We start from the raw sequence: 25,634 nt of genomic DNA, 5'->3' as shown, positions 1-25,634 counted from the left end.
GTCTACCAGGACAGACCGGATAATATTGAGAATTTAAACAACAAGATTAGGGCGGAGATGCATAATTTACCAGCTGAAGTCATTCAGAATACTGTGGACAGCTTTTACTATCGTCTTGGAGAATGCCAAATAGTGAATGGAGGACATTTTCAGCATTTGCGACATTGAGTTTATTTTTGTAAATTATCTAGTTGTTTCAATTTGTAAATGAAAAAAACTTGTTATTGAAAAAATAAAACTTGTTTATAACTCATTCAAAAGATATGAATTTTATTCCGTACTTCTGGCCATCTCTGTATGTATACGATTTTGCAATGAGTTTGCAATAAAAGAAATTTTCATTTGAGGTTCAATTCTACTTGGATGTAAACTAATTTGTGTCATATTAATATATTGGTTTCTAAAAGTCAAGTATGCCATTTGGATATTAAAAAAAGAGAAATTCACGCAGCAAAGTGGCTTCAAGGGATATGACAAAATATTATTAAGGAAAGTTATTCAAGATGATAAATAGCGTAGATGTGCAAAATTTCAAAGCTATTTGATGTCAAAGGGACTTCATCAGATGAGAAGTACAGGAAATTTGTTAGACTTGCTTTAACTTAGCTTTATACTTTTCAGTGTTAAGTAGTAGTAATTAGTGTCATAGTAATTAACAGTAATTAATTAAATTAACTCAATTGACTTAATTATGTTGACAAAATTTGTTATTTCGAAAATTATAGAAAATTATATCAGATTTACAGTATGATTTTAGATTTTACGATTAGAGAAGAAAAATAAACGGAGGATGCAATACTTTACTTTTATGGATTAAGAAAGACAGTGGGTTATTTAAAAATAAACGAAACAATTAGAATATCAGAAGCTAAATCTGTAAAATATTTGGGTTATAGTTGATAGGCCTCTAAGATGGGATATACAAAAAATACATGTTATTGGGTTGGCATCTGCAACATGTAAATGTTTTACAAAAATTAATCCATTCTAGGATGCTCAGTTTAACAATTTATATGTAAATATTCTTCAATGTTAATCGTAACCATTTTTTAACGATACCTATTTCTCCTGGTAGGGAGAATTTCTGATAAGGGCATATCATTTTCGCTGGAGGCAATTCGAAGTACAGCACACTGATTTTATTATCAGTCTACAGTGAACTTGTTCCTCGAATTCACGCATGGCGTGCCTAAATGCGTGTAAACGATAGTGTGGACTTGTCATTTCCCCCGAGAAGCATAATAACAAAGCCCGTGCGAGAATGAATGTACTTTGGCACGTAGAGAAAAGCCGCCACTGATTTGGTATCTTAAATTTTTATGAGATGTAATTTCCGTTTGACGTCCTTCTGAATTGTGGGATAGGCAGGAAGTTTCTTTAGAAATTTTTCACTGAACGATCCGAGAGGCGATACTGAAAATGTAATGTTACAGATTCTTTACTTATTCGCGTTTCAGAGAGTATCTCCAGAGTCGAAGACAATTTGAATTCTGAATAAGAGGCATTACAGAAACTCTTGAAAGGAAGAATTCCGATCAAATAAAATATTTATATCAAGTGCGGACATATTTACGTTGATATTCATCGATTTTGTTGTCTCGAAAATCTGCATGGAATTTCGAACGAGAAAAGTTATAGTATTTCTTAAAAACGAAATGTGTGGATATATTTATGTTCAAATTCAACGGTTTTTGTACCTCTAAAATGATTGTAATATAGAAGTCTTATTACAAAATTAGAAACATATAATATTATTGTGACTTTTTATATTTTCAATTGCAGGGCAAAACAAGTAGATATAAATTCATTTACAATATACATTTGAGATTAAAAAAGGACAATGTTGTACACCATGAATATAACAAAATAATAGATTATTATGATCAAAAATTTGTCCGTCAGTGTTAAAAATTATACAGGCACACAAAAAAAATGTCAAGACCCAGAGGCTAAACATTTCAGCTCCCAGGGGTGGGTAAAGTGACGTTAGGGGGTAACGAGGGGTTCTAATTCATTTTTGGTAGTTTTCTTCGTTCTTAGTGGCCCAGAAAACATAGGAATACACACCCTACTCGACTTTGTATGAGAATTGACATGCCAACTCCCAGAACGGGGTGCATGGGGGTGGTAACGGGGAAATGGCTAGTTAAAATTTTTTTATGATCATATTCGGTTTCAGCGACCCCAAAAATCGAAGGGGTAGGGAGGTCTACCCTCTGAATCTTGACATTTTTTTTGTGTGCTTGTGTTATTATCAAATTAAAATTGACTAAAGGACCACTGTAGAATGTATCTAATTTAAGAGAAATAAAATTGAAACACATTTCATACAAAGGAAATTATTTAATCAAATTTATTCGTAGGCTATTAAGGTAAAATAAATTAATAATTAAACAAATTTTGTTGTTTCTATTATATGAGAACACTCAATTTTATTTTTTAGCAATTTGTATAAGAACACACAAGAGTGATATTTAAGTCTATTTTCGAGATTTGAAACAATAAACTTCTTAATATGATCTTGAGGAAAACTTCTAGATAAATAAACATAAAAATTTGAAATTTCTGAATACCATAAACATCATTAATATGCACAGTTGGGTTCCAAATAACAGAGTGATATTTTAATTTAGACCGTAGATTATTGTGGAATTATAAAAACAAATTAATCTCATTATGAAACCCCATACAATTTAGTAAAAGGACACCTTGTTCTTTATAATCAGCGGCGCTGTCAGATATGTTTACAAAAGAAAGTTTAGAATAAAAAAATGATACCAAGAATGTTCAATTTGTCACACTTTTGTATACACTGGTTGTTATGTAAACAATTAGATAAGTATTAGATAATTATCTTCCAAAACTGTCTTCCAAAATTCATATTATTATATTTGTTTATATTAAATAGAAATTTTTATTTAAAAATGTTAAAACCCAATTTGAATTTTAATTACATCATTATTACTGCAAACTGATGTGAATAATTTTATCAGTATATTTGTATTACCTCAGAATATAATTCAGACGAATGTCATTAATATTCATTTTAAAAATCAATGGTTCTAACACAGAGCCCTGAATCATTCCAAAAAAACAACAATTATTGGTATTTATAATTAAAATAAGATTTTAAAAAGAGCATTATAGGAGATGTGAAACCAAAAATATTTAAGTCGTTTCATACACGTTATGGCTGTCTGCCAGAATCAAGAGATTCAGTCCATATTGTGTAAAACATATTAGAAATTTGTTATAATTGACCCTCTTGCATTAAAATCGTGTTAATGAAAACTTATTTGTGGTGATTTCAAAAAGTTTATCCACATTTTTTATTTTTCTTGTGGATCGAATAGATCTTACAAGGAAGGTTATCAGAGTGTCAGACACCGATTTCAATGAAACTTTCCTACGTTGTAGGGGACAAAAAAAATACGAACACTTAGGTATATTTTCTTTTCTGCCTAAACATTTTAAAGGGGTAAAACGAACCCCTAAACAGTTTTTTCAAGAAATCTGTTTCTGTACAATTTTAAACCACTTGTTTATTATCGATCCCCAATATTATCCCATTTCCAATGTCATGTTAGGATACCTCAGTTATTATGATAGAAGTTGCGGTTTTCGTAAACATTGCACATTTATTTGAGATAAATCTTTAGGTCAAAAAAATTTCGATGTATCATCCGACAACGTACTTAATAACGGTTTTCGACTTATAGATCCAAGATACATTAGGCGCCACTACTTGATTTTTATTTTTTTTCAATCTTTTTCTACACCCAGTCCTGTAGTAGATTCTCTATCTCGGTGGTTATACTCTGTTGTGTCCCAGATGCCTGTTTGTAGTGTTCTTTTTTTCTTGGCAGGAACTATAAGCATTATTTCATTTTCCCGCAGACCTTTGATGTCGAGAACGAAGTTACATACATAAAGAATATGTAAAAAGACAGTTGCAATGTATTGTGTAGTAAAATGTTAAAATTCAATTTGAAGTTCATAATTAGAATACAGTGCGTAGGTATAATTAAATATTACCAAATAAACAACAATAATAAGGCCTTGTTTGCCTTTTATGAGAAAACAATGTACATAATTAAGCAGTCAAAGTAGCAGAATATTTAATAATGAATATTATACTAACGATATGAATACAGGATAATACACAGGTATTTCCGAAAATTTCGTGTTTTTACCTAAACGTTTGTTTTTACGTATTTTAAACAGAGATACAGTAGAATAGAGGGATAATATTTACAATTCCCTCTTATTTTCTAACTCGGCAAATACAGCATAGAAACACATTAGTATTTAATGTACCTTTAAATTGCAGGAAACGGTGGAAAGAAGGTAGTACAAAAACAGTTTATGGCTGGCCTATTTATATGCCACGTCAGGGTGTTTGTTTAGGATCTCTAATGTTACTGTCTGCCATTTGTGACACTTAATTCTATTTTATGTAGTCCGCCTGACACAGAATTCTCATTTAAAGATGTCAATCCACCAACAAAACATCGATCCATGTTACAAATGACATACTTTCGTGGGAACTTTTCTCAAATGAGTTCTATACCTGTTCGTAGGCGTTTGACTCGCCAGTATATTTTATATGCCTATTAAACTCACATTAAAATGGATTTATATCTTCTTATTTTGTAATAATATTCACATACTTTATTTTGATATGTGCTCTACTTTTAAAAAGCAGATCATATATCATATTCGTAAGAAGTAGTAGTTAAATAGTCCCAATAATTACAATAAACAAAAGCTTGTTACATGAAGGTACCTATTTTCTTTTCTTTTAATATTTTAAATATAAACAACTTCTAAACCGAATATTCAGGGTGGCCAAATGAAAACGAAACAGAGCCATTTTCAGGAATCTTCATCAAGATTGTAGAAAAACGCTCAAACCCGTCGATTTTAGATTAAAGGGGGACATTTTTTGCTGGTATTTTTGACTCCGCCACTTTCACCCCCAAGCAAGGGTAAGCATCACCCCAAAATATTTAAATGGCATTGGGAGTTGAGTAATATTTCTTTTGAAAGCACTTAAATTCTCTTTACAATAGATTTTAAATTTTATAATTCCGCCCAATACTTATTAAGAATTTTGATTTTAGTACTTATGTACAAACAATTAGTACATAACGGTAAAAATGTCAGTCATTCGAGTTAAGTACGCCAATGGTATAAATTTAGTATTTCTAGCGTTACATTGGTGTTTAGCAATTTGTTATCACTTTCGTAAAAAAATCACAATTATAAAAAACAGAAAAAAAACCACAACCCATTTTGAAAAAGAATAAATTCCATCCATACAAAATACATTTAGTCCAGGAACTTCATGAGGATGATTATGACCGCCGTTTGCAATTTTGAGAAATAATGAGTGAGCGAGCAGGGAACGATCCACAATTCCTTTTTAACATCTGTTTTTCTGATGAACGCAGATTTTTTTTTGAACGGGACGGTAAATCGTCACAATTGCCGCTATTGGTCCGATTCAAACCCGAATTTTTCACAAGGTGCATACACAGCAACCGGAAAAATTAAATGTATGGGCTGAAATTTGACTGGCCAAATGTATTTGCAATTACTGGAAGACGCTATTGATGGTGCTCTTCCCCATTATGCGTTAATTGACAGTCAGTATTTGGACCAACGTTTTCTATGGAATTGGATTGAGAGAAGAGGCAGCATTGAGTGGCCTACACGATCACCAGATTTATCGCCCCTTGATTTCTTTTTGTGGGGATACCTAAAAAGTAAAATCTACAAAACACAGCCAGCGTCGCTGGAAGATTTGCGTCAAAGAATCGTCGACGAATGCCGTCGAATCACTCCGGAAATGCTTCAGAATGTGCGCGAACGTTTCGAACAAAATCTTTATTCTTGTATTTAAGCGGCCGGTCATCAGTTTGAACATTTAATCAACTAAGTAGTAAGTAAGCAACTAAACATAATTTAAATTTTAAAATGAAAATTTTTTTCAAAGTATTGGGCAGAATTATAAAATTAAAAGTCTGTTGTAAAGAGAATTGTAAGAGCTTTCAAAAGAAATATTACTCAACCCCCAATGCCACTTAAATATTTTGGTTGATGCTTATCTTGGGGGTGAAAGTGACGGAGTCAAAAATACCAGCAAAGAATGTTCCCTTTAATCTAAAATCGACGGGTCTGAGCGTTTTTCTATAATCTTGACGCAGTTCCTGAAAATGGCTCTGTTTCGTTTTCATTTGGCCACCCTGAATGTATTGTTTGATATATTTTGAACGAACTAATATCTAAATAAAATACGTCCTCTCTGAATTTGGACGAAAATGTCGGTTTGTTGAACGTAAATATCGTATTAATTGGGTATTCCCAAACTGTAATTAAAATTTTTAATGGAATATGCATGCATTAAATACATTTCGAATAGCGGTGTACTGCAACACGTTATCTATTCAACTTTCCGAATTGTTGCAGTTTAAAATGGACAAATATATGCGGTTTGGTGGAAAACTATAACAGCAGCCATAGTAATTTTTTACATATGCACTAGTTATTTTGCGGTAATTAAATAAACTGAAATGAAAATTCTCCTGTCTGTTTTCGGGAAATAATTGCACTTTTAGTGAGTAAATTTTATCACACACTGCAAACAAAATCGGTGTGAGTGAATGAAATAAAGGTTCGGAGTGAAGTTATTGAGTATATTTTCAGTAAATATTGGGCATTTTGATGATTTTACTCATTTGTGATTATACTTAAACTAAAACTGAATATTTCACTCAAACATAGGTACTCCTTAAACAAATTCTTCACGTAAACTCGTATTTGGTGGTACCTAAATCAGAGTAAATGTCTTCATTACTGAGTGATCCCACCCTTTTTCATATCCATATAGGTTATCTCGTGACCGTGGCGTGGTGGATGGCAGTATGGCGTATGGTGTGCTTTGGACTTGGACAAGTATTGGTTTATCTGCCTATTCTAGTGAAAATTGTATTTAAACGCAGTGATTTAATTAATGACAATATATTAAGTCTCGATTAATATTTGGTTAAATAAACGTATAGTTAAATTGTTATCTGTAGTTATGTATTTGTATCGTACAATATAGGTTATGGCAATCTATCCGTCCGATTAGTTCAGCAATTCCTTTAATTGAGACCTAAAATATTATCTCTAAAACAGATCTGTGTAGAAACCACTGTGGCAACTGAGTAGTTTATGACTTTAATACAATGATATTCAAATTAAAATTTAAAGAGAATATAAACCAAGTCTGAGTAAAAAATTACTCAATAATAGTTAAATTTAAATCTTATTAGATTAAAAGTCAACTCTAAATTGGTTTTATATACTCGGAATAGAGTCAAAAGTCACTCAACTGATAGTCAGCAGTAACTCGGATTTGAGTAAAACTCCTCATTTCTGATGCTTGTTTGATGATGATGATGATGTTTCACTCAGTTGTACTCATACTAATAGAGTGAAAATTTCACTAAATCGGGTGGGGACAGAAATTGATACATTGTAAATTAAAATTGTAATAGTAAAATTGGGTAAAATTTGAGTGAAATTTTTTTGCAGCGTTCTGAATCAGTATCGTAAGTAATATTTTTATAATAAAAATACCTAATATTTCTAAATGTTATAACTACGAAACTTGGAAATAACGCTTTCGATAACACGAACAACAATAATATATAGTATCTATTTTTCTAAGTGAAAATTCACCGAAAAAAAAAATTAAATAACAATGAAAATCTTTCACATACGTTATAAATATAAAACTCCGATAGGTGTCTTTTTTGTTACGTAATAATAATAACATTAATTTTTATAAGTAGGTACAAATAATCGCTTATAATAAAAAAAATCAAAGTAGGAAACATAAAGACACGATTATATCATCAAATCACGAAGTGGCGTATTTCCCACCAAATTTTTAGGAGAGGGGTTTAAATTATTTCATCCCCGTAAAATATTAGTAAGAGTAGATCTTCTATTTTTCTTTTATTTTCAAAATACTACTATTTCTAAGTATGCAATACAACTGAATCTTTTAGGCACTTGAAGCGAACTTTTGCAAAATATTAGAAATTAAAAAAACACGTTGGTAATTCTCCATTTTAATGAACTCAAAACACCAAAGTACTAAGAAATTTTTTAGGGTCGAATTTATTATTTTACCTTTCTCTCTCAATCGATTATTCCTCTTTCGTAATACAAATTAACACAAATTATGTGCTATTCACTAAGAGAACAGATTAATCTAATAATTTGAGATTATTTAATATAACAATTATTTTCTAAAAACTTTCAGCACTATCGTTTAATTTGAAGCAATTTGTCAAAGTAATTAATTTCCCCTGAAATAATTTTTTTACCAGACAATTACGCCCTGATTGCAGAAACATCTATTGTTGTCGTCAGAGACGGGCACTTGTTACAGGCGCCAGTGAAGAGGTTACGAAAGGTCAACTCCATCTATAAGCGACATAAATAAACTATTGTTTGCACCCTTGCCGCACAGCATTCATAATGCTAGACAAAGCCAACCTCAAGAGTTTGCATTTTTTATTCTGTTCGGATCGTTATTGGTTTAGCTTTCTCTATCGACGTATTTATTTTATGAAATTTTAAAATAAACATCGCAGACGGAGGAGTTTATGCATATTTGAACGTTCCCGCAGCAACTTCTAATGTATGGCGGAAACTTCTTTCCCTAGTCTTTCAAACATCCATAAAAACTTTATGAAGCTTCGCTCAATAATATTTAAATTGTAAGATAAGCTTTCATTATACCCCATGCAGGGGAGAACTGCGGAAGCCAAATGGATGAATGTTACCGTATAATGTGCAATCGAAATGGTAGAAATATGTATAAGGCGGGAGGCAGATATCTCTGAATGTTTTAAAATTCACTTAATAAATCTTCTTTTATTATAAAATCCTTACACACCACCACCTAACACGGATGTGCAATATCCACCAAAATTGGTTAAAACAGGATATTCTCTGACGAAAAATAAGAAAAAAGTTCGCATGAACGTGAGTGCGCAAATGCTCCGTTTTTTAAGTGACGATATTTCCAAAAACAACCACCTATTTTATATATGCCTATAGACATATACCAAATTTGGACTTCTCGTTACTGTGCCATGGGTACGACAAGCAACAAAGGATCCGTGTCATTGTCTTTTACAAAAATGACGTAAGATGGGGCGGAGTCGAGCGGGATTATCGCTCTTCACCCTCACTATCTCTGTAGGCTCCGACGCCTCATGGAGGCAGACTTTTTTCCCATCATTGTGCGATTCGTGGGGCTTCCTCCTGTCCTGGCTGGAGGGGTATTTGCTTTTGGCGCTCTTCTATCTTCGCCGGCACGCCTGTGTAAATCCCCGGGGGTGTCGTATGTCGATCACGAGCGACTTACGTCGTCCGCATTCCGTTTGGTTGAGGTCTACAGCTATGAAGCTTAGGAAGCGCAGGTGGCCCTTAGGCTGGAGCGGGAAGAGTGATAATTAAGAAGTGGTGGTCGCTAGCTCCAAGGTATGTTAGAATGGGGTGTGTAGATTTGCATCTACCTACAACCTCTTCTTGCTGTGGATTTCGGCGAAGGCTTGCTTGCACGCTATCTGATCGCTTGCGTAAATCCCAGATCCCGGCGAATGTCGCTGTTGCGGACAAATCAGGGTGCCCAGGGCGATATTCTCGACGGCTTGCACTCAGGCTAGGTTGCTGCTTGTCCCCACGCGGTCCCAGCGTGGCTGCAATACTGCTCGAATGAGGGTTTGTTTATTCCGCAGGCAGACAGCTGTACCTACACAGAATTGGATAAAGTTTCGCCCTCGACAAACGATCCAGCTGCTTAAATTTCTTAAAAATTCCTTATATCCTAGAAAGGACAAACAAAAGTTGTACCTGAAAGCTACATCTAGTAGCCAATGCTACTAACTGCACTCTTTGTAAGTCTCAGATAATTAGTAGACAGCATTGGCCACTAGATGCTAGCTTTCAATTACATCGTTTTTCGTGCTTCGTTTCTTGTGTAACTTTTTGTTAGTTGTATTCATTTGTTTTATGTTTTCTGATAGATGATTCCTTTCGCTAATTTGAAACCATGTTATTGCAATTTTACTTAAACTCACCATACTGCTTACGTAAAAATTTTACCATACATTATGTCTCATTTTAATGAATAATATCCAAATAGCCAAAAATACCAAATCAAATAGTTAAAGTAAATTTGGAAATACTACAAAAAATAAGGGTTTTTTTGTATTATGAACTATATATCTATTTCCTCTTGTTTTTGAGACAGAGCGATAAAATAAAAATTTTTAAATAGAATTATTACGAAAATTTCCAAATGGTGCGAAATATTTTTATGAAATTTGGTATTCCGAGGTTTTTAAGGATGACAAATACGCTGGTCTAATTATTTTTTGGATATGTCATAGATGGCGCTAGTTATGCTACATTCCTATTACATTTTAAGTTTTAATTTTTTCTAAAAATAATGTACTCTTGTTTAGAACTTCCTAATGTGGACGGTTTTCGAGGAAAAAGCTTTTAATTAAACTCTTACAATATTACGGTGTATAAAATAAGTGACTTTTCTCAAAGTAGGCTTATGTCAAAACTTATTGACGGATGTGTTATAAACAACGCATACATTCTTAGTAATATTTTAAACTTTATTTAACTTTATATCAAAATTTTAGTGATTTTAGTGACTGCAGTTAGTAATGACTAGTTACAGTCACTAAAATTTTGATAAAGTTAAATTGAGTTTAAAATATTACTAAGAATATATGCGTTGTGTATAAGACATCCATCAATAAGTTTTGATATAAGACTACTTTGAGAAAAGTCGCTTATTTTATACACCGTAATATTGTAAGAGTTTAATTAACAGCCTTTTTTTCTCGAACCGTCCACATTCGGAAGTTCTAATAAGAGTACATTATGTTTAGAAAATAAAATTGTACAGTAGAAATTGGAATGGTAAAAAACCTAACCTTAAAAAATTAGAACTTAAAATGTAATAGGAATGTAGCGCCCTCTATGAAATATCCAAAAAATAATTAGACCTGCGTATTTGACGCCTTAAAAACCCATGAATACCAAACTTGATAAAAAATATTTCGCACCGTTTGGAAATTTTCATAAATTTTTCTGTATCTCGAAAACAAGAGGAAATAGACATATAGTTCATAAGACAAAAAATTCTTATTTTTTGTCGTACTATCACCCCCTGTATTTACGGGAGGTCTTTCTGCAACAGCCTGTATAACTTCTGGCATATGGGTAATTATGTCTTTTTATGTCTTTTTGTGTATTACTTTGCATAACTACTTTTAACTATTTTATGTTGTTACATCGTTTATCACCATAAATAGAATTATAAAATTTCACAAAATTTTTTATTTGGTAAAAGATCACGGTTTTCGTAAACATATGAAGAAAACATTCAATTCCAATGAATTCATTGGTTTTTTTGTCAACAATTTTAAGAATCAGTGATTTATTTTTCTACTAGGAAAGCAAGTTTGTATAAAAAAAACTGCTTAAAAATAAAAAACAATAAAACTGTACTTACATACACCAGCGATATACATATAAATATCAAAAATGAAGGGTTTGGAGCTCAATAATCATAACAAGTAATATAAAAATCCATTTGTTAAATTTAATTTATCTTCTCAAATTATATGCTCAAATTAATAGCTTTTATTCACGAAAAATTACTGCTCAAAAAGTTCAATTTTATTATACAAAGCCATTTTACGATTTACTGGTGTCCAAAAATATTTAATCGATATCAAAAGTTTGTGGAAAGCTAAAAACACATTATTGGTAGCTTTGTTAAAATTGAATTAAATGTTCAGATCGATGTACTGGATAGATAAGGCGGGTAGGATGGAACTAAAGGATCATTTTTGATATAAACCCTCATAAATCGTGTTGAAGATAATACAGGATATACCAATAAATTTAATATATACTACAACTTTTGACCTGATATAAGCTACTGAATTTGCACTATTTAGATACAACGAACAAAATATACATTTATCAGAAGTTGCTGTATAATAAATGTTTTTAGTTGCAAAAAAAAAATAATATTTTCACAACAGGAAATATATTCTTTGGTGCTTTAGAACCGCTGAAATTTTCCAATACCAAGATTTTTGTGAATTGTAACGCAGAAATAATTTCTAACACAATTTTCTAACATTTGACAAAAAATCTTATTATAAGAGTAGCAAATGATTATTTAATAGGGCACCAAGATTTTTATTAAACTACTATATTTTTTAATGCACTACTAATTACAGGTACCGAATTAATCAATACACCATAGACAAAATTCAGAACTTTAATATACTTAGTGTTTCGGAATTTTGAGAAAAAATTTTTCTCTTGCTTTTCTGTTATTTTGATGAGAAGATTCAATCCTGGTCACCTGTAATAATTGTATACTGTATATATCTCAAAAGGATGAAATATTTTATCTCTTGAAGTAATCATAAATCAGGTGATAAATTTCTAGGTCTATATCTTTAAAGCTTTGAGAGAAGGAGGTCTAGATTAAAAAAATTTAATATAGTCTCCACAATAAAACATTTTCCACTTATAAGTATAGTGCAAAATGAAATAACAAGATATGTTAATATTAGGTAGATATATCCCACGAACATTGAGATCAGCGGTATGGAGTCACGGAATACCAAAGTGGAACATTAATAAGCAGTACCGCATCACGTTTGTAATACCAGAAATGATTGGACCGGAATGGAGATTGCAGCATGAATATAAATGTTTTATTTAAGAATTATTCGAAATAGAAATAATATTAGAAATCGGTGAGGCTGGTGTCGTCTTGAACTAGGGAACCAATAAGGGCGTTTTCGAGGAAATATAAAAACAATCGCATTAATGTTGACAACATAATTCAGATTCATTTTTTTATATAATCGGTTTTTGGATTTGGAAATATAAGCTTCAGAAGAACATAATTTATTATACAATTATGTTTTGAGCCATTTTACAATATTGGTAGAATATTACTATAACAAAATATCTATACAGTTGAGAACAATAAGTTTAATACTGTGAATGTGAATCTTAATTAGCGTTAAGCTTCAATCACCAATCAAATTTGCTTATCACATTCTTAAGCGATAAAGGATGCAGTCATAAAAATGTTTTCTGCTTACATTATGAGAGTCAGGATTTTTGTCTTAGCACAGTCCCACAAAAAAAAAAGGAAAACGGTCTGTTCCAAAAATTAGACCCATGTTTCCTTATACAGGATGTCCCGTTCATGTTTCAAAAAAACTTGTGTGCAAGTTGCTCATTGAAAAATAATAGGGGTAGTTCATGTAAAGTTTTTTCTGAGATGCCCTGTTTTCGAGATACAGTGTGTTGAAGTTGTTACTTTCCAAATGGTTTTCCTTAATTATCTTTAAATCAACTAAAGATAAAAATGACAAAATTTGTACATGAGTAAACATCAACTGTGCGTTAAGAATAATGCGCAAACGGTTTCTTTCACAGCAGTATCGCCGATACAGGTAATTGGAGGGGTACAATCGAAAAAAAAATATGTTAAAATTCAAAATTTATAACATTTCTAAACGGGTCTGTAAACTCTAAAGCATACTGCAAAAAAGGTATACTTGTTGAAATTCGGTGGCATGTACCATTTTCAAGAAAAATGAAGTTGCATAGAAGAAAATAGGGGACAATTTCAGCATCTACTGTAGTATTTCGAATTTTGGCCATTTATTTAATTGTGCAGCTGTTTTGTTCTGTATGTCTAATATTCCTAATATTTTTCTGTTTTTGTCACTTTTTTTAAGCATTCATGTCCATCAACAATTTAGTCCATTCAACAATTGTTTATTTTACTAATGGTAGTGCAGTAGTCTACAAAATCTAAAATTAGTTATTAATAGATAGTTAATTACCATAATCCGTTTATTTTGATTTACTTTTTTAAATGTTAGTTTACAAGCTGAAACTTAAAATAAATTTTATTTGATTTTTTTTTAGTTAGGTAATAAAATGTTTACAAGTTAAGTGTTTCATGTGATACGTAAGAATTAAAATAATAGTCTTGAATGCAAATACTGTTGGTAGCTAAATGTCTTCAACTCATTCAATGGTAAAGTCCTCTCTCAATTTAATATTTTGTTAATGTACTTGTGCCGCTTTATGTGAGCAAAAAAAATGCTACTTCATTTTTCTCGAAAAGGACACATACTACACATGCTTTAGAGTTTATAGAACCGTTTAGAAATGTAATAAATTTTTAACATATTTTTTTTCGATTGTACCCCTCAAATTACCTGTGTCGGTGACACTGCTTTTCAGAAAGAAACCATTTGCACATTATTCTTAACACACAGTTGATGTTTACTAGTGTACAACTTTTGACATTTTTATCTTTAGTCGATTTAAAGATAATAATTAAGGAAAACCATTTGGAGAGTAACAACTTCAACACACTGTATCTCGTAAACAGGGCATCTAAGAAAAAAACGTTATATGAACTACCCCTATTATTTTCCCATGAGGAACTTGCACACAAGTTTTTTTTAAACATGAACGGGACACCCTGTATATTTAGACGCGGGGTAATTTGCAAATTACCTTTTCTAATCTAATAAACTTATTACACATAAAAATATCCCTAAAACTGTTCCTTAAAAAAAAACATTTTCAGAATTTTTCTAATGCAAATGCAATTTTAAGTAGAAGTAATTATGATGAATTAAAGAAAAATAAGATACAAAGTCTTAGTAATTTTAAGTTTTCTGGCGAATAAGCAAGGCGCTAATTTCTATGCCTCGAATTATTAATGATGTCATATTTGCAATAAGAATACCTTACAATCAAAGAAACTTATAAAATTCAAAATGTTTTGCAAATTAAATAACTTTGGATTAAAGTATTAATTCTAGGGGAGGTAAATAGGAGGTGGATTGGTTCTAATGTTATTTCAGCATCTAATTTTCCAGAATGCGAAAACGTTACTGGGAATAAAAAATAAGTTACTGAATTGGGCGCCAACCTACAAATATGATTTGAATACTAAAACCTCTATAACAGTTTTCTCACCATTTAGATAGGAAATGGAGAATTAAATAAATTCAGAAAAAATTTAGGTATATATTTTTTTACAGAATTCTGTCCTTGCAGGTAGACGGGATGTACAGCTCAATGTCTCGGAAGTAGGCACAGCAACAAAGGTTGAAAGTTGAAGTTTGCTAAAACTTGGCTACAGCCATCTCGCTTCGTTTAAAAAAAAAAATACTAATTATTTACAAAAATATTGAATTTCCCACATTTGTGGTACCGCAGTGATTTCAATAAGCAATTATCAATACGTTTTCATTAATTTCCCGTTGCTTCTGTACCTATATCGCCACAAATGCTTCTACAATTAACGAAGTCGTTGCTAGTGTTAGGACTGTTAGGAGTAATATTAACACCAAGGGTTGAACGTCAACAAATGCGATATCTGGTTGTTTTCGTCGCTTAATGTTGCTTTTAACTTCTAATAGGACGTATTGTTCTAGTATCAATACCGTTATATGATACTGCGCTGCCGTAAACAGAACGTTTCCATAATATTAGCAAAATATCCTAGAGCAAATAACGTGCCGAGTTCGTATTTACAAGGTACATTATTCACATGTGCGCCTCGTTTTCAATACATTAAATAACTGTTTATAAGGAGTAAGAGAAACGATGCGAAACAAAGAGCCTTGTTCTTTTGCGATGAAATTTGGAATCACAAAAGGAAAGGTCTAATTTTGTAAGGCCCCTAAGGCGGTATGTATTTTTAGGCCTACTTAAGAATATGCGTCCCTTTCCAAGATTCATAAATTTAATATTACGTTTATAATTACACGCGAATCTCAATTGAAACTGAACGTTGCTTGTTTTCCAGTGAACCATTTTCAGAGTCCATTTTTAGCATTTGGAGGACAGTCGGACGTACGTATTTATTATCTAATATTGTTTGGCAGGGGGAATTTTACCTAAGAGCTCAATTTTGTCGTTCATTATTTATTTCATTCTTTTAAACCTACACACGCAGTTATTTAGAAAAGACCTATTGCGAGGGATCAACTTCAAATTAATTACACGATTACACAGGCTTACAAAATTAAAAAAAAACGTTTGTTTTTGCAGTTAGGTCATGGTTGTTTCCTAGCTATAAAAAATCGCTAAAATTCCACATTTTGAGTTACTGAACTGCGATTGATTCTACCACCAGATCAATATCCTTAATATAAAAAAATCCTGTAATAAAATCGCACATCTTAGGGTTATAAACGTACTAACGACTAATATGAAACTGACAACCGTGTTAGATGTCTTTTAATATCTCATGAGCCGCGAAATGCGCGAAAGGCGTGGCGTATCCCCATAATTCTTCTAATAAGCACGTTAACATTGACTCAGAATTAGACCATGTGCATCATTACAAGTAGACATGAACTAAGGCGCTCGGGCATCAATAAAGTCAACTGGCGAACGTTCGTTATATATATTTTTATTGTTTAAATTAAAATAATAAAGAATAGGGCATTTTATTATGATATTTGTAATCGGATCAAAGGCTTGTTTACGCTAGAGCTCGAGAGAGACTGTGAATAATAGGTGTAATGTTTTTAGGACGTAGAATAATTTAGGCGACGGTCGGAATTATGTTTCTGCGCATATGAAGGTCAAAGCTCATAAGATTTTAAAACATCTCTACAATGTATTTTCTTTTATTTGATTCGAATCTGAGCCTTCTTTTAGTCTACTGGAATAGGATATATTCATCTATGGTCAAAATTGCTAAAACATTAACAATGTCGTTTTTTAAGTCCTACGCAAAAACGGTCTTTTTCCTGGAATGGAAACTCATGTGGGCTGAATTGACCCATATGATATTCAACGATATTCATGATACCCTTTGTTTATTAACCATTGTTAAGATAAAGTTATCTTCTTTCAAAGAACGAAAAAATAACTAAATATATTCAAAAACGTCATTATAATAAAACATAAAACTTTTCGACATAAATAAATAAATTACCTGCAAGTTCGATATAATGAACTGTTTTTAATAATACGTACTAGGTCATCAATACAAGGAAGGCACTTTTTTTATTGTGTCAATGCAAACTCCATTGCATTAATACATTTTTACATAACAACTACCGCAAGCAAGCTGGAATCGTTCATATTTATGAAAATTATAGAATCGGCTGTGTATTTGTCTTCACAATTGAATCGATTATCATATAAAGGGAACATATAGACATAAACAGTTATTTTAAGAAAAACATTTTATCTTAAAAATTAATCTCTGATCTAGTTTCACTGATTCATTCTAGATAAAAGAAATCAGGCGGTAAAATGAATAGCGCGCTATATTGATTACATATTTGTTACTGAAGGCAAACTAATGGTTGGTTTATAAAAAAGTATTAGTCCTAACTTAGCCGTAACTTAACCTTAATCTTAGTCCTAAAAAGTTAAATGTACAGAATGTAATGTATCGGTTTATAAAAATCCCTAGTCGTAAGGAGGTCTTAAGACATGACCTTGAAAGTTCCCATCTTTTAATTTTTCTAGGATTAAGACTAAGATCTGAGAAGTGCGCATGCACAAGTATTGCATTTCGTAGCATAGTGGTCTCCTGTCTTTGTCTATGGTGGTTGCCATTACGCCATTACTTGTTCTTATCTATGGTCGCCATTATGTCATTGTGTTTGTGTGGAAGATTTTGTGTGAAATTATTTGTTTAAATATGGATAAAAAGTTTGACGACTATCAATTGATCGAACTTATAAGACAATATAGTGTACTGTGGAATAAAAGACATTGTAATCATAAAAATAAGTTGCAAATAGAAAATGCCTGGGCGACCATCGCCAGCATTATGATGACTTCAGGTACTTTATAAATTATAATTGAAGAAAAAATACATGTGCTTATTATTACTTATATTTCAGCGGAGAATTGTGAGCAGCGTTGGAACAATATCAGGCATCGCTTTGCAGAAGAGAGACGCTTATCGCAGAGGCCATCTGGTTCCGAAGCGTACAGTATTACATGGCCTCTGTATAAATACTGCACATTCCTGGAAGATATAGTAGTGAGTAGAAAGTAAGTAGATATTTGACAAGGTATTCAAGAATTTTTTATTTATTTTTTATAAATATTTTATAAATAATAATTTTTATTGTATTAATTATAATTTTTTGTTATAGGACGGTAGGAAATATACCAAAAAATTCACCAAACATTTTACAACCAGCAGAAGCTGGAAGTTCCTTGTGGAATGATTCCATAGTAACGGATGATATCACTGACTCCCCGTTGCCTATTGACACGGAAGTATCTGCCACGGAACCTTTACCGGATGATAGTAGTGACACCACTAGGCCATCGTCGGCATTGGCATCGACAAGTACCAGTCGAGCAAGTCAAGTAATTGTAAGACAAACTCCAAAACGCAAGAGAGATGAAAAGATGTCGGAGTTGGCAGACCTGACACAAAGCATTAGTAATGCTTTCAATAAATTAGGAGCAACCAGTCAGTCAAATGAAATGGAGAATGAGGAGATAGTGTTTGGGAGGGCGGTTGGACTCTGCTTAAAGTCTATCAAAAAGAAAAAAGCCAGAGCACTAACAAAAGCTAAAATAATGCAAATAATCGCAGAGGCAACAAGTGATGAAGATTAATGGTTTTCATGATTTATATAACCCATATTTATATTACTCTTTCATTATACTTATTATTTATTTCTATACAAGGTGTTTCATTTCCGCCGTAACAAACGAACACAAATGATAAAGTAATTTTAAGCAAAAAAGATCCTGTTGACTTGTCCGAAAGTGCCCCCTTGTGGTGCTACGCCCCTTTAAAGGGGGCCATTAAGACACAATTTTATTACAATATCTTGGAAATACTTCCAAATAAATTGATACAATTTATTACATATCATATATTCTCCAATAAAAATATTTGAATTAAAACTTTTATCCTACAAATATAGGTACTTTTTTTTAAATCTAAACGTAATATATTACTAAGAAATATTTTAATATTGATTTCAGACAATTTTTTTTTCTTTTATAACTGAAATGGTATTTCTAATTTTTATTTTATAACTACAAATTAAAAAAATACGAAACAAAAAGTGCTATAATACATTCCGATTGTTATAAAAAAATTCCAGTGGTTATAAAAAAAATGTATATTAATAAACTCATAAGTTTTATCTATAAAAGATATAGAACAAAAAATATTAAAAAACTGGACGAGAAAAATGTAAGATTATATAAAATACACTGAACATGTACATAGAGTCCTATGTGCTGATCAAAGTGTCAAGAGACACTTGATGTATTTTAATATTTAACTATGAGCTCTGTTATCACACAGACAGGCAGACGTTAGATTGGTAGTTCAGATTATAGAAGACAGGAGTTCGTATTATGAGTATGATTTTCCACAGTTAGGTTATATGGATTACAGGGGACTTTGACAGATTATAGGGGGTACGGATTATTCAGACATTACTGTTTATAAATCAAATAAGTCTCAAAATGTACTTCTTTTTGGTATGTTATTCAGGAAGTGACCCCCGCGACACGTATTCCCACTGCCATGGTAAGCAACCTTCTTTTGATAAGAAATATTCTTGCAGCATGTTTCGAGCTTCCTTTGAACATTGGCTGGCATTATTGGAACTTAACCTCCCTACTGAGCGTAAATTACATGGAACATTATTCCATGTTCCCGCATGAAGTACTCCATTTTCGTCTATGTAATCGCGACGTCCCATTCCACAATATTTACTTTCAGAAGCTGGTATATCCATTTCACCTCTTTGGATAAAGTTGTGTATTACAATTGTGGCTTTTGTTATGTTTTCACATAAATGTATATTGGCTATTATTGGCCTACGAAGAATACGCCACCTTTGAACTAATATGCCAAATGTATTTTCGATTGTACGTCTGGCTCGTGACAAACGATAATTAAAAATATTTTTTGCATCTCCTAATTGATGACCGGGATATGGTCTCATAATATTTTTATGTAATGGAAATGCCTGATCAGCAACAAAAAAATGTTCCATTTTTATAGTTGAATTTGGCAAATTTTGAGCATTTGGTAAATTTAACTGTCCATTAAACATTGCCATGCCAAATCCACTTTCCTGGAATACAACACTATCATGGTTAGAGCCCGCTCCTCCAATATCAACTAATACAAAACGGTAATAAGCATCACAAGTAGCCATTAATACCAAGCTAAATCCTTTTTTATAATTAAAAAATTCTGAACCAGAATAATTTGGTGCCTGAATATGTATATGTTTGCCGTCAACAGCTCCTACACAATTTGGAATATTCCATCTTCGATAAAATCCTCCAGCAATAGCTCTCCACATTTCTGTTGTTGGTACTGGTAATACAAGTGGCATGAGAATTTCCCACAAAATCTGGGTTGTTTCGCTTATAATGACATGGACTGTTGCCTTTCCAATTCGAAAACCTCTCGCTATTTCTTGCATGGAACATCCTTCAGCCAAATAACTAAAATACTAAATAAAATTAGTTATTAATTAATGATAAAACTTTTGTAACTTACTGTAGTGTTATTGCTAAACGATGATCTGGTGACAGTGAACCTCCTCTTCTATCTTTCTGAAGTCTAGGTCCTACTAGATGCAACAAGCTATCAAACATTTCGGGAGTCATTCTCATAAATTTAAAGTACTGTTCTGTATCAATTTCTTTATTTAAAGGTTTTGAACCAATACATGGTACAATCCTTCTTTCTGTCTCTTTCGATTCATTGGACGTGTTTTGAATTTACGCACGCGACGTGGACATCGTAAATAATACTGTGCAAATACTGCACTTGAAAGTAATAATAAACTTACAAATGTAGTTACTTTAGGCGACAGCATGTTTAACAAGAACTTAATCTTAACAGGTTCTTTATTTTAGATGATAGAAGGCACACATATAATAGTAATAGGTTATATTTTTCTTTTCACTCACCAACAAAACAAATAAAATAACATTACCACAGAATAATAAACAAGTATAATGCTGTGATATTACTAGCCATGCGCGTAGTCGAATCGCTCATTGGTTAATCTTAATAAAATTAGGACCACACATTGTTTTTATAAACGTGTACCTATTCTTAGGACTAATACTAAGATTAGTGTAAAGGTTAATACTAAGACTAAGACTAAGTTAGGACTAATACTTTTTTATAAACCAACCACAACATTAAATTTTTGTTTGCAATTGACTTGATAGGATCTTCAAGCTGCTGACAAAACCATTTGTGTTCCTCACAACCACAGTGTGGGTCAAATCTTGCAAATGAATTTTAAAACAATTATCCACAACCGATTGAGCTGAAATTTTGCATTTTGGATGACAATGCATTAGCTAAGTTAGTCCAATATGGCGGACTCCCAAAGATGGCGGACCAGTTATTTTTTATGCACCCCCATGATATGGGAATCAAATGAAAGCGTTTGCTGAGGAGAATACGAAAATAAAATGACGTCCCAAAAGCTTGTTTAAAAAAATTATACATGAACTTGTTAAATATCTTTTAATAGGCCTTCCCTCCATATGGCTTTCCTATATGAAGGCCTTTCGATACTTTTGGGTAAACGACATTTGGATACTCAAAATCCATCTATAAAAGGTTGTGCCTGGCATTTTAATTTCATAACTTAAATTTTTATATTTAGAAATAGGTACAAAATTCTATTTTTGGTTTTTTTGGTCGACTGTAATATGTTTCGTAGTTCCTTTTTAGAATTTGCTATTAACGAAACATACTCTACTGGTGTAAAGATGTTACACAAGTCACTGTCACAGATAACACTTATATAATATTCTCTAACAGGAAGATATTGATAAATTATATAAAATTTTTCATTCAAATATTGACTTGTCATAAACTTCTCTAAAAAAAATTCGTCTACAATTTTCCACTAGGCTGTTCTAAGACGTATGAATACAGAAGCCGCTCTCAAAGTTCTCTTAATTTAAATATTTGTGTATCTACTATAACCTGTTGGTATGTTGTTTTATAATTTTCTATCACTGGCTTTCTTTCGTAGCAGGTCAGAGTCGATTTTCATGTATAGTATAATTTTTGCATTACAATCTTTGTAAGCGAAACTATCATACTTCCTTCCGTGAAAATAAATCGATTTGAATCAAGTTACATGAGTACAATTTTGTTTCATTAAATAATACTTTCATTTCTTTTTGTTTTGCATTTTGACATTTTTATATATTTTAAATTATTTACTGTAAAAGACTTATTGTATATCGCAAAAATATATAATTCCTGACTAAAAATGAGTTTCCATAATTTTCTACTTTTTTACTAGTGTCATTAAATTTCACCTCTTTCCTATATTAAATACATTTTTCTTAGTGAAAAAATTGTGTCCACCGAGATATACTCTTGTATAAAATCAACAAAATGGTTAAAAAATGAAAATGCATCAAATCTGTTGAATATAGAGCTTTTTCACGCAGGGAATGATGAGAACGGAAAAATCTGTGTTCGGTAAAATAAATTAGATCCAGAAGAAACAGTTCAATAAAAAAATTATCTCCCACAAAGGAGTTTCGTTTAAGAGTGAGGGAAAACCACTCGAAATCACACATCCCCTTCATCATTACAGAATGACATTTCGGAGCAGTTTATTTTCCGCCGTTGTCAATATTTATGAAGTAACGTTCAAAGGAGGTTTATAGTGAAAGAGCATCAAGTCAAAAATGCCTTTGAGATGTTCATAATCCAACCTATTGTATTCAGATTGTATGTACAAGACAAAGGAATAAGTGTGAGGAAAAATGAAAAAATGTTAATATCGAGAGAAAGTATTACTCATAAATGTTTCTAAAAATATGCTGATATATTTATTATATACGGAATCTAGGATGGCAGTTGTTGTTTTTCAGTTTCTTTTTAAATAGTTAATTAGGTATTATTTTCATCCAAACTGTTAACCATTGTTATTAAAAATCAGACACTTTTAATATACAGGGTGACCAAATGAAAACGAAACAGAGCCATTTTCAGGAACTGCGTCAGGATTGTAGAAAAACGCTCAGACCCGTCGATTTTAGATTTCTTTTTACAACAGACTTTAAATTTTATAATTCCGCCCAATACTTATTAAGAATTTTGATTTTAAAATTGAAACTTATGTACAAACAATTAGTGACGGTAAAAGTGTCAGTCATTCGAGTTAAGTTTTCTTGCTTTACATTGGTTTTTGGCGATTTATTATCACTTTCGTAAAAAAAACATAATTGTAAAAATCAGAAATGAATGCTATACACACACAATGAACGTAAAATTAGTGGATTCCAAATTATTTTCTAGTATTATTTGGAACCGTTGGTTGGTAGATTATTTAATTGTGTTTTTTAAAATTAAACACTATGGTTTATTCCATTGCGGAAAGGGTAGATATCATTTCGCTTTACTTTATGAACAATAAATGTGCGAATAGAAGAGCTCCGCTATTTAATGAACAACATCAAGATCGACATGTCAGGAGGAAGTATGTTCGAGAGTTAGTAAAAAAAATTCAAGAGACAGGGAACGTAGCCAATAAAAAACGAGAAATTGAAAAACCTATACCTAGTTAATGAAGCTAGTGAAGTTGCAGTTTTGGGACAAGTTCATCTTGATCCTACATTAAGTACGAGGCAGCTGGCATCTGTGTCTGGGATTAATCGAACTAGCATACAAACCGTTTTGAAGAAGAATAAATTCCATCCATACAAAATACATGTAGTCCAGGAACTTCATTAGGATGATTATGACCGCCGTTTGCAATTTTGCGAAATAATGAGTGAGCGGGCAGGGAACGATCCACAGTTCCTTTTTAATATCTGTTTTTCTGATGAGTGCAGTTTTTTCTTGAACGGGACGGTAAATCATCACAATTGCCGCTATTGGTCCGATTAAAAGCCAAGAGTATTTCACGAGGTGTGTGTGGGCTGGAATTTCCGGTGACCAACGTTTTCTACGGAATTGGATTGGGAGAAGAGGCAGCATTGAGTGGCCTCCACGATCACCGGATTTATCGCTCCTTGATTTCTTTTTGTCGGGATAAAAATTAAAATCTATAAAACACAGCCAGCGTCGCTGAAAATTTGCGTCAAAGAATCGTCGACGAATGCCGTCGAATCACTCCGGAAATGCTTCCGATGTGCGCGAACGTTTCGAACAAAATCTTTATTCTTGTATGGAAGCGGGCGGTCATCAGTTTGAACATTTAATCAACTAAGTAGTAAGACTAGTAAGTAAGCAACTAAACATAATTTAAATTTTAAAATATAAATTTTTTTCAAAGTATTGGGCGGAATTATAAAATTTAAAGTCTGTTGTAAAGAGAAATTGTAAGAGCATTCAAAAGAAATATTACTCAACCCCCAATGCCATTTAAATATTTTGGGGTGATGCTTACCCTTGATTGGGGGTAAAAGTGGCGGAGTCAAAATTACCAGCAAAGAATGTCCATCTGAACTCGACGGGTCTGAGCGTTTTTCTACAATCTTGACGCAGTTCCTAAAAATTGCTCTGTCGTTTTCATTTGGCCACCCTGTATAAGAGGTTGAAAAATGGTAAGAGATGTTAAGAAGTCGGTTTTCTGTAAGGGAATTTTGCTGAAAATACGTTTACCTTGTTAAATGAAATTTATTACTAAGAAAGAACAAAAATTGGATTGACACACATAGGTAGACATTTTTTTATATTAAAAGTTCTCTACTACCTACTAAAGTAAGAGCAAGGTAAGCTGCAATCATTTTGACTAAGAATTTTAGTTTATTTGAAACTGTGTTGAAATCTTGCAGCTTTACATTAAGTAACGTCTTTTGTGCATATCTACGGATGCATAATCCTGCATGCATAGCATAGTGTTTCTTACTCTAATTGTAAGCGAAACGGTGAACAGCAAGCTGTAATGCTTACACTCTACCAGTTTTACACTTATCTGGTTTGTTGCAACAACTGAAGCAAATAAAATAAAAAAACTACACCTTTACTATCAAATAAAATAAACGCATATATTTTTCACTACTTGCAACGCCGCAGAATATTTTGGCATTTTTGGAAATTCCTCAAAAATGAGAAAATTATTAATAATATTTGTTATCGAATATTGAACCAAATTTTATCAGAAAAATGTCAAAGGTCCAAATTTGAAGAAACTGTATTAAATATCTATTACAAGTAGAGCTGGGCAGTACTCCAGCAAATTGTACTCATATTTGAAATACTCGAACTATAGAACTCGAAATTTTAAAGAATTTTGCAATGTTTGATTTTTGGTTGATGAATAACTTCGGGCTATAAATAGATAATATAAACAGAAATAGACACATAGACACTGTTCATTTTTTTTCCTTTTAATTTTGTGTTCAATTAGCGCTGTCAGTACTTGGTACAAACATTTATTGTTGGTAAAATACTTTACTTTAACCATATTTAGGATTTTGGCTTTGGAAAAGTAAACCAGCTATGCTATGAGATTTTTTTCAATTAT

The 25,634-nt window shown here is 32.1% G+C and overlaps 1 protein-coding gene across 1 annotated transcript in view; it reads left to right on the top strand.

Moving 5' to 3' along the window:
- Positions 1-18,756, top strand: part of LOC108903761 (cyclic nucleotide-gated cation channel beta-1-like) — a 93,446-nt gene extending 74,690 nt beyond the window's left edge. The window contains exons 6-7 of the mRNA XM_018706050.1: positions 18,024-18,177; positions 18,282-18,756. Coding sequence (XP_018561566.1) covers positions 18,024-18,177; positions 18,282-18,756 — 629 coding nt within the window. The remainder of the gene's footprint in view (positions 1-18,023; positions 18,178-18,281) is intronic.
- The last annotated feature ends 6,878 nt before the right edge of the window (positions 18,757-25,634 follow it).

The sequence above is a fragment of the Anoplophora glabripennis genome, unplaced genomic scaffold (assembly GCF_000390285.2).
Source record: "Anoplophora glabripennis isolate ALB-LARVAE unplaced genomic scaffold, Agla_2.0 scaffold154, whole genome shotgun sequence".
NCBI lineage: Eukaryota > Metazoa > Arthropoda > Insecta > Coleoptera > Cerambycidae > Anoplophora > Anoplophora glabripennis.
This window is presented reverse-complemented; position numbering and strand designations above follow the sequence as displayed.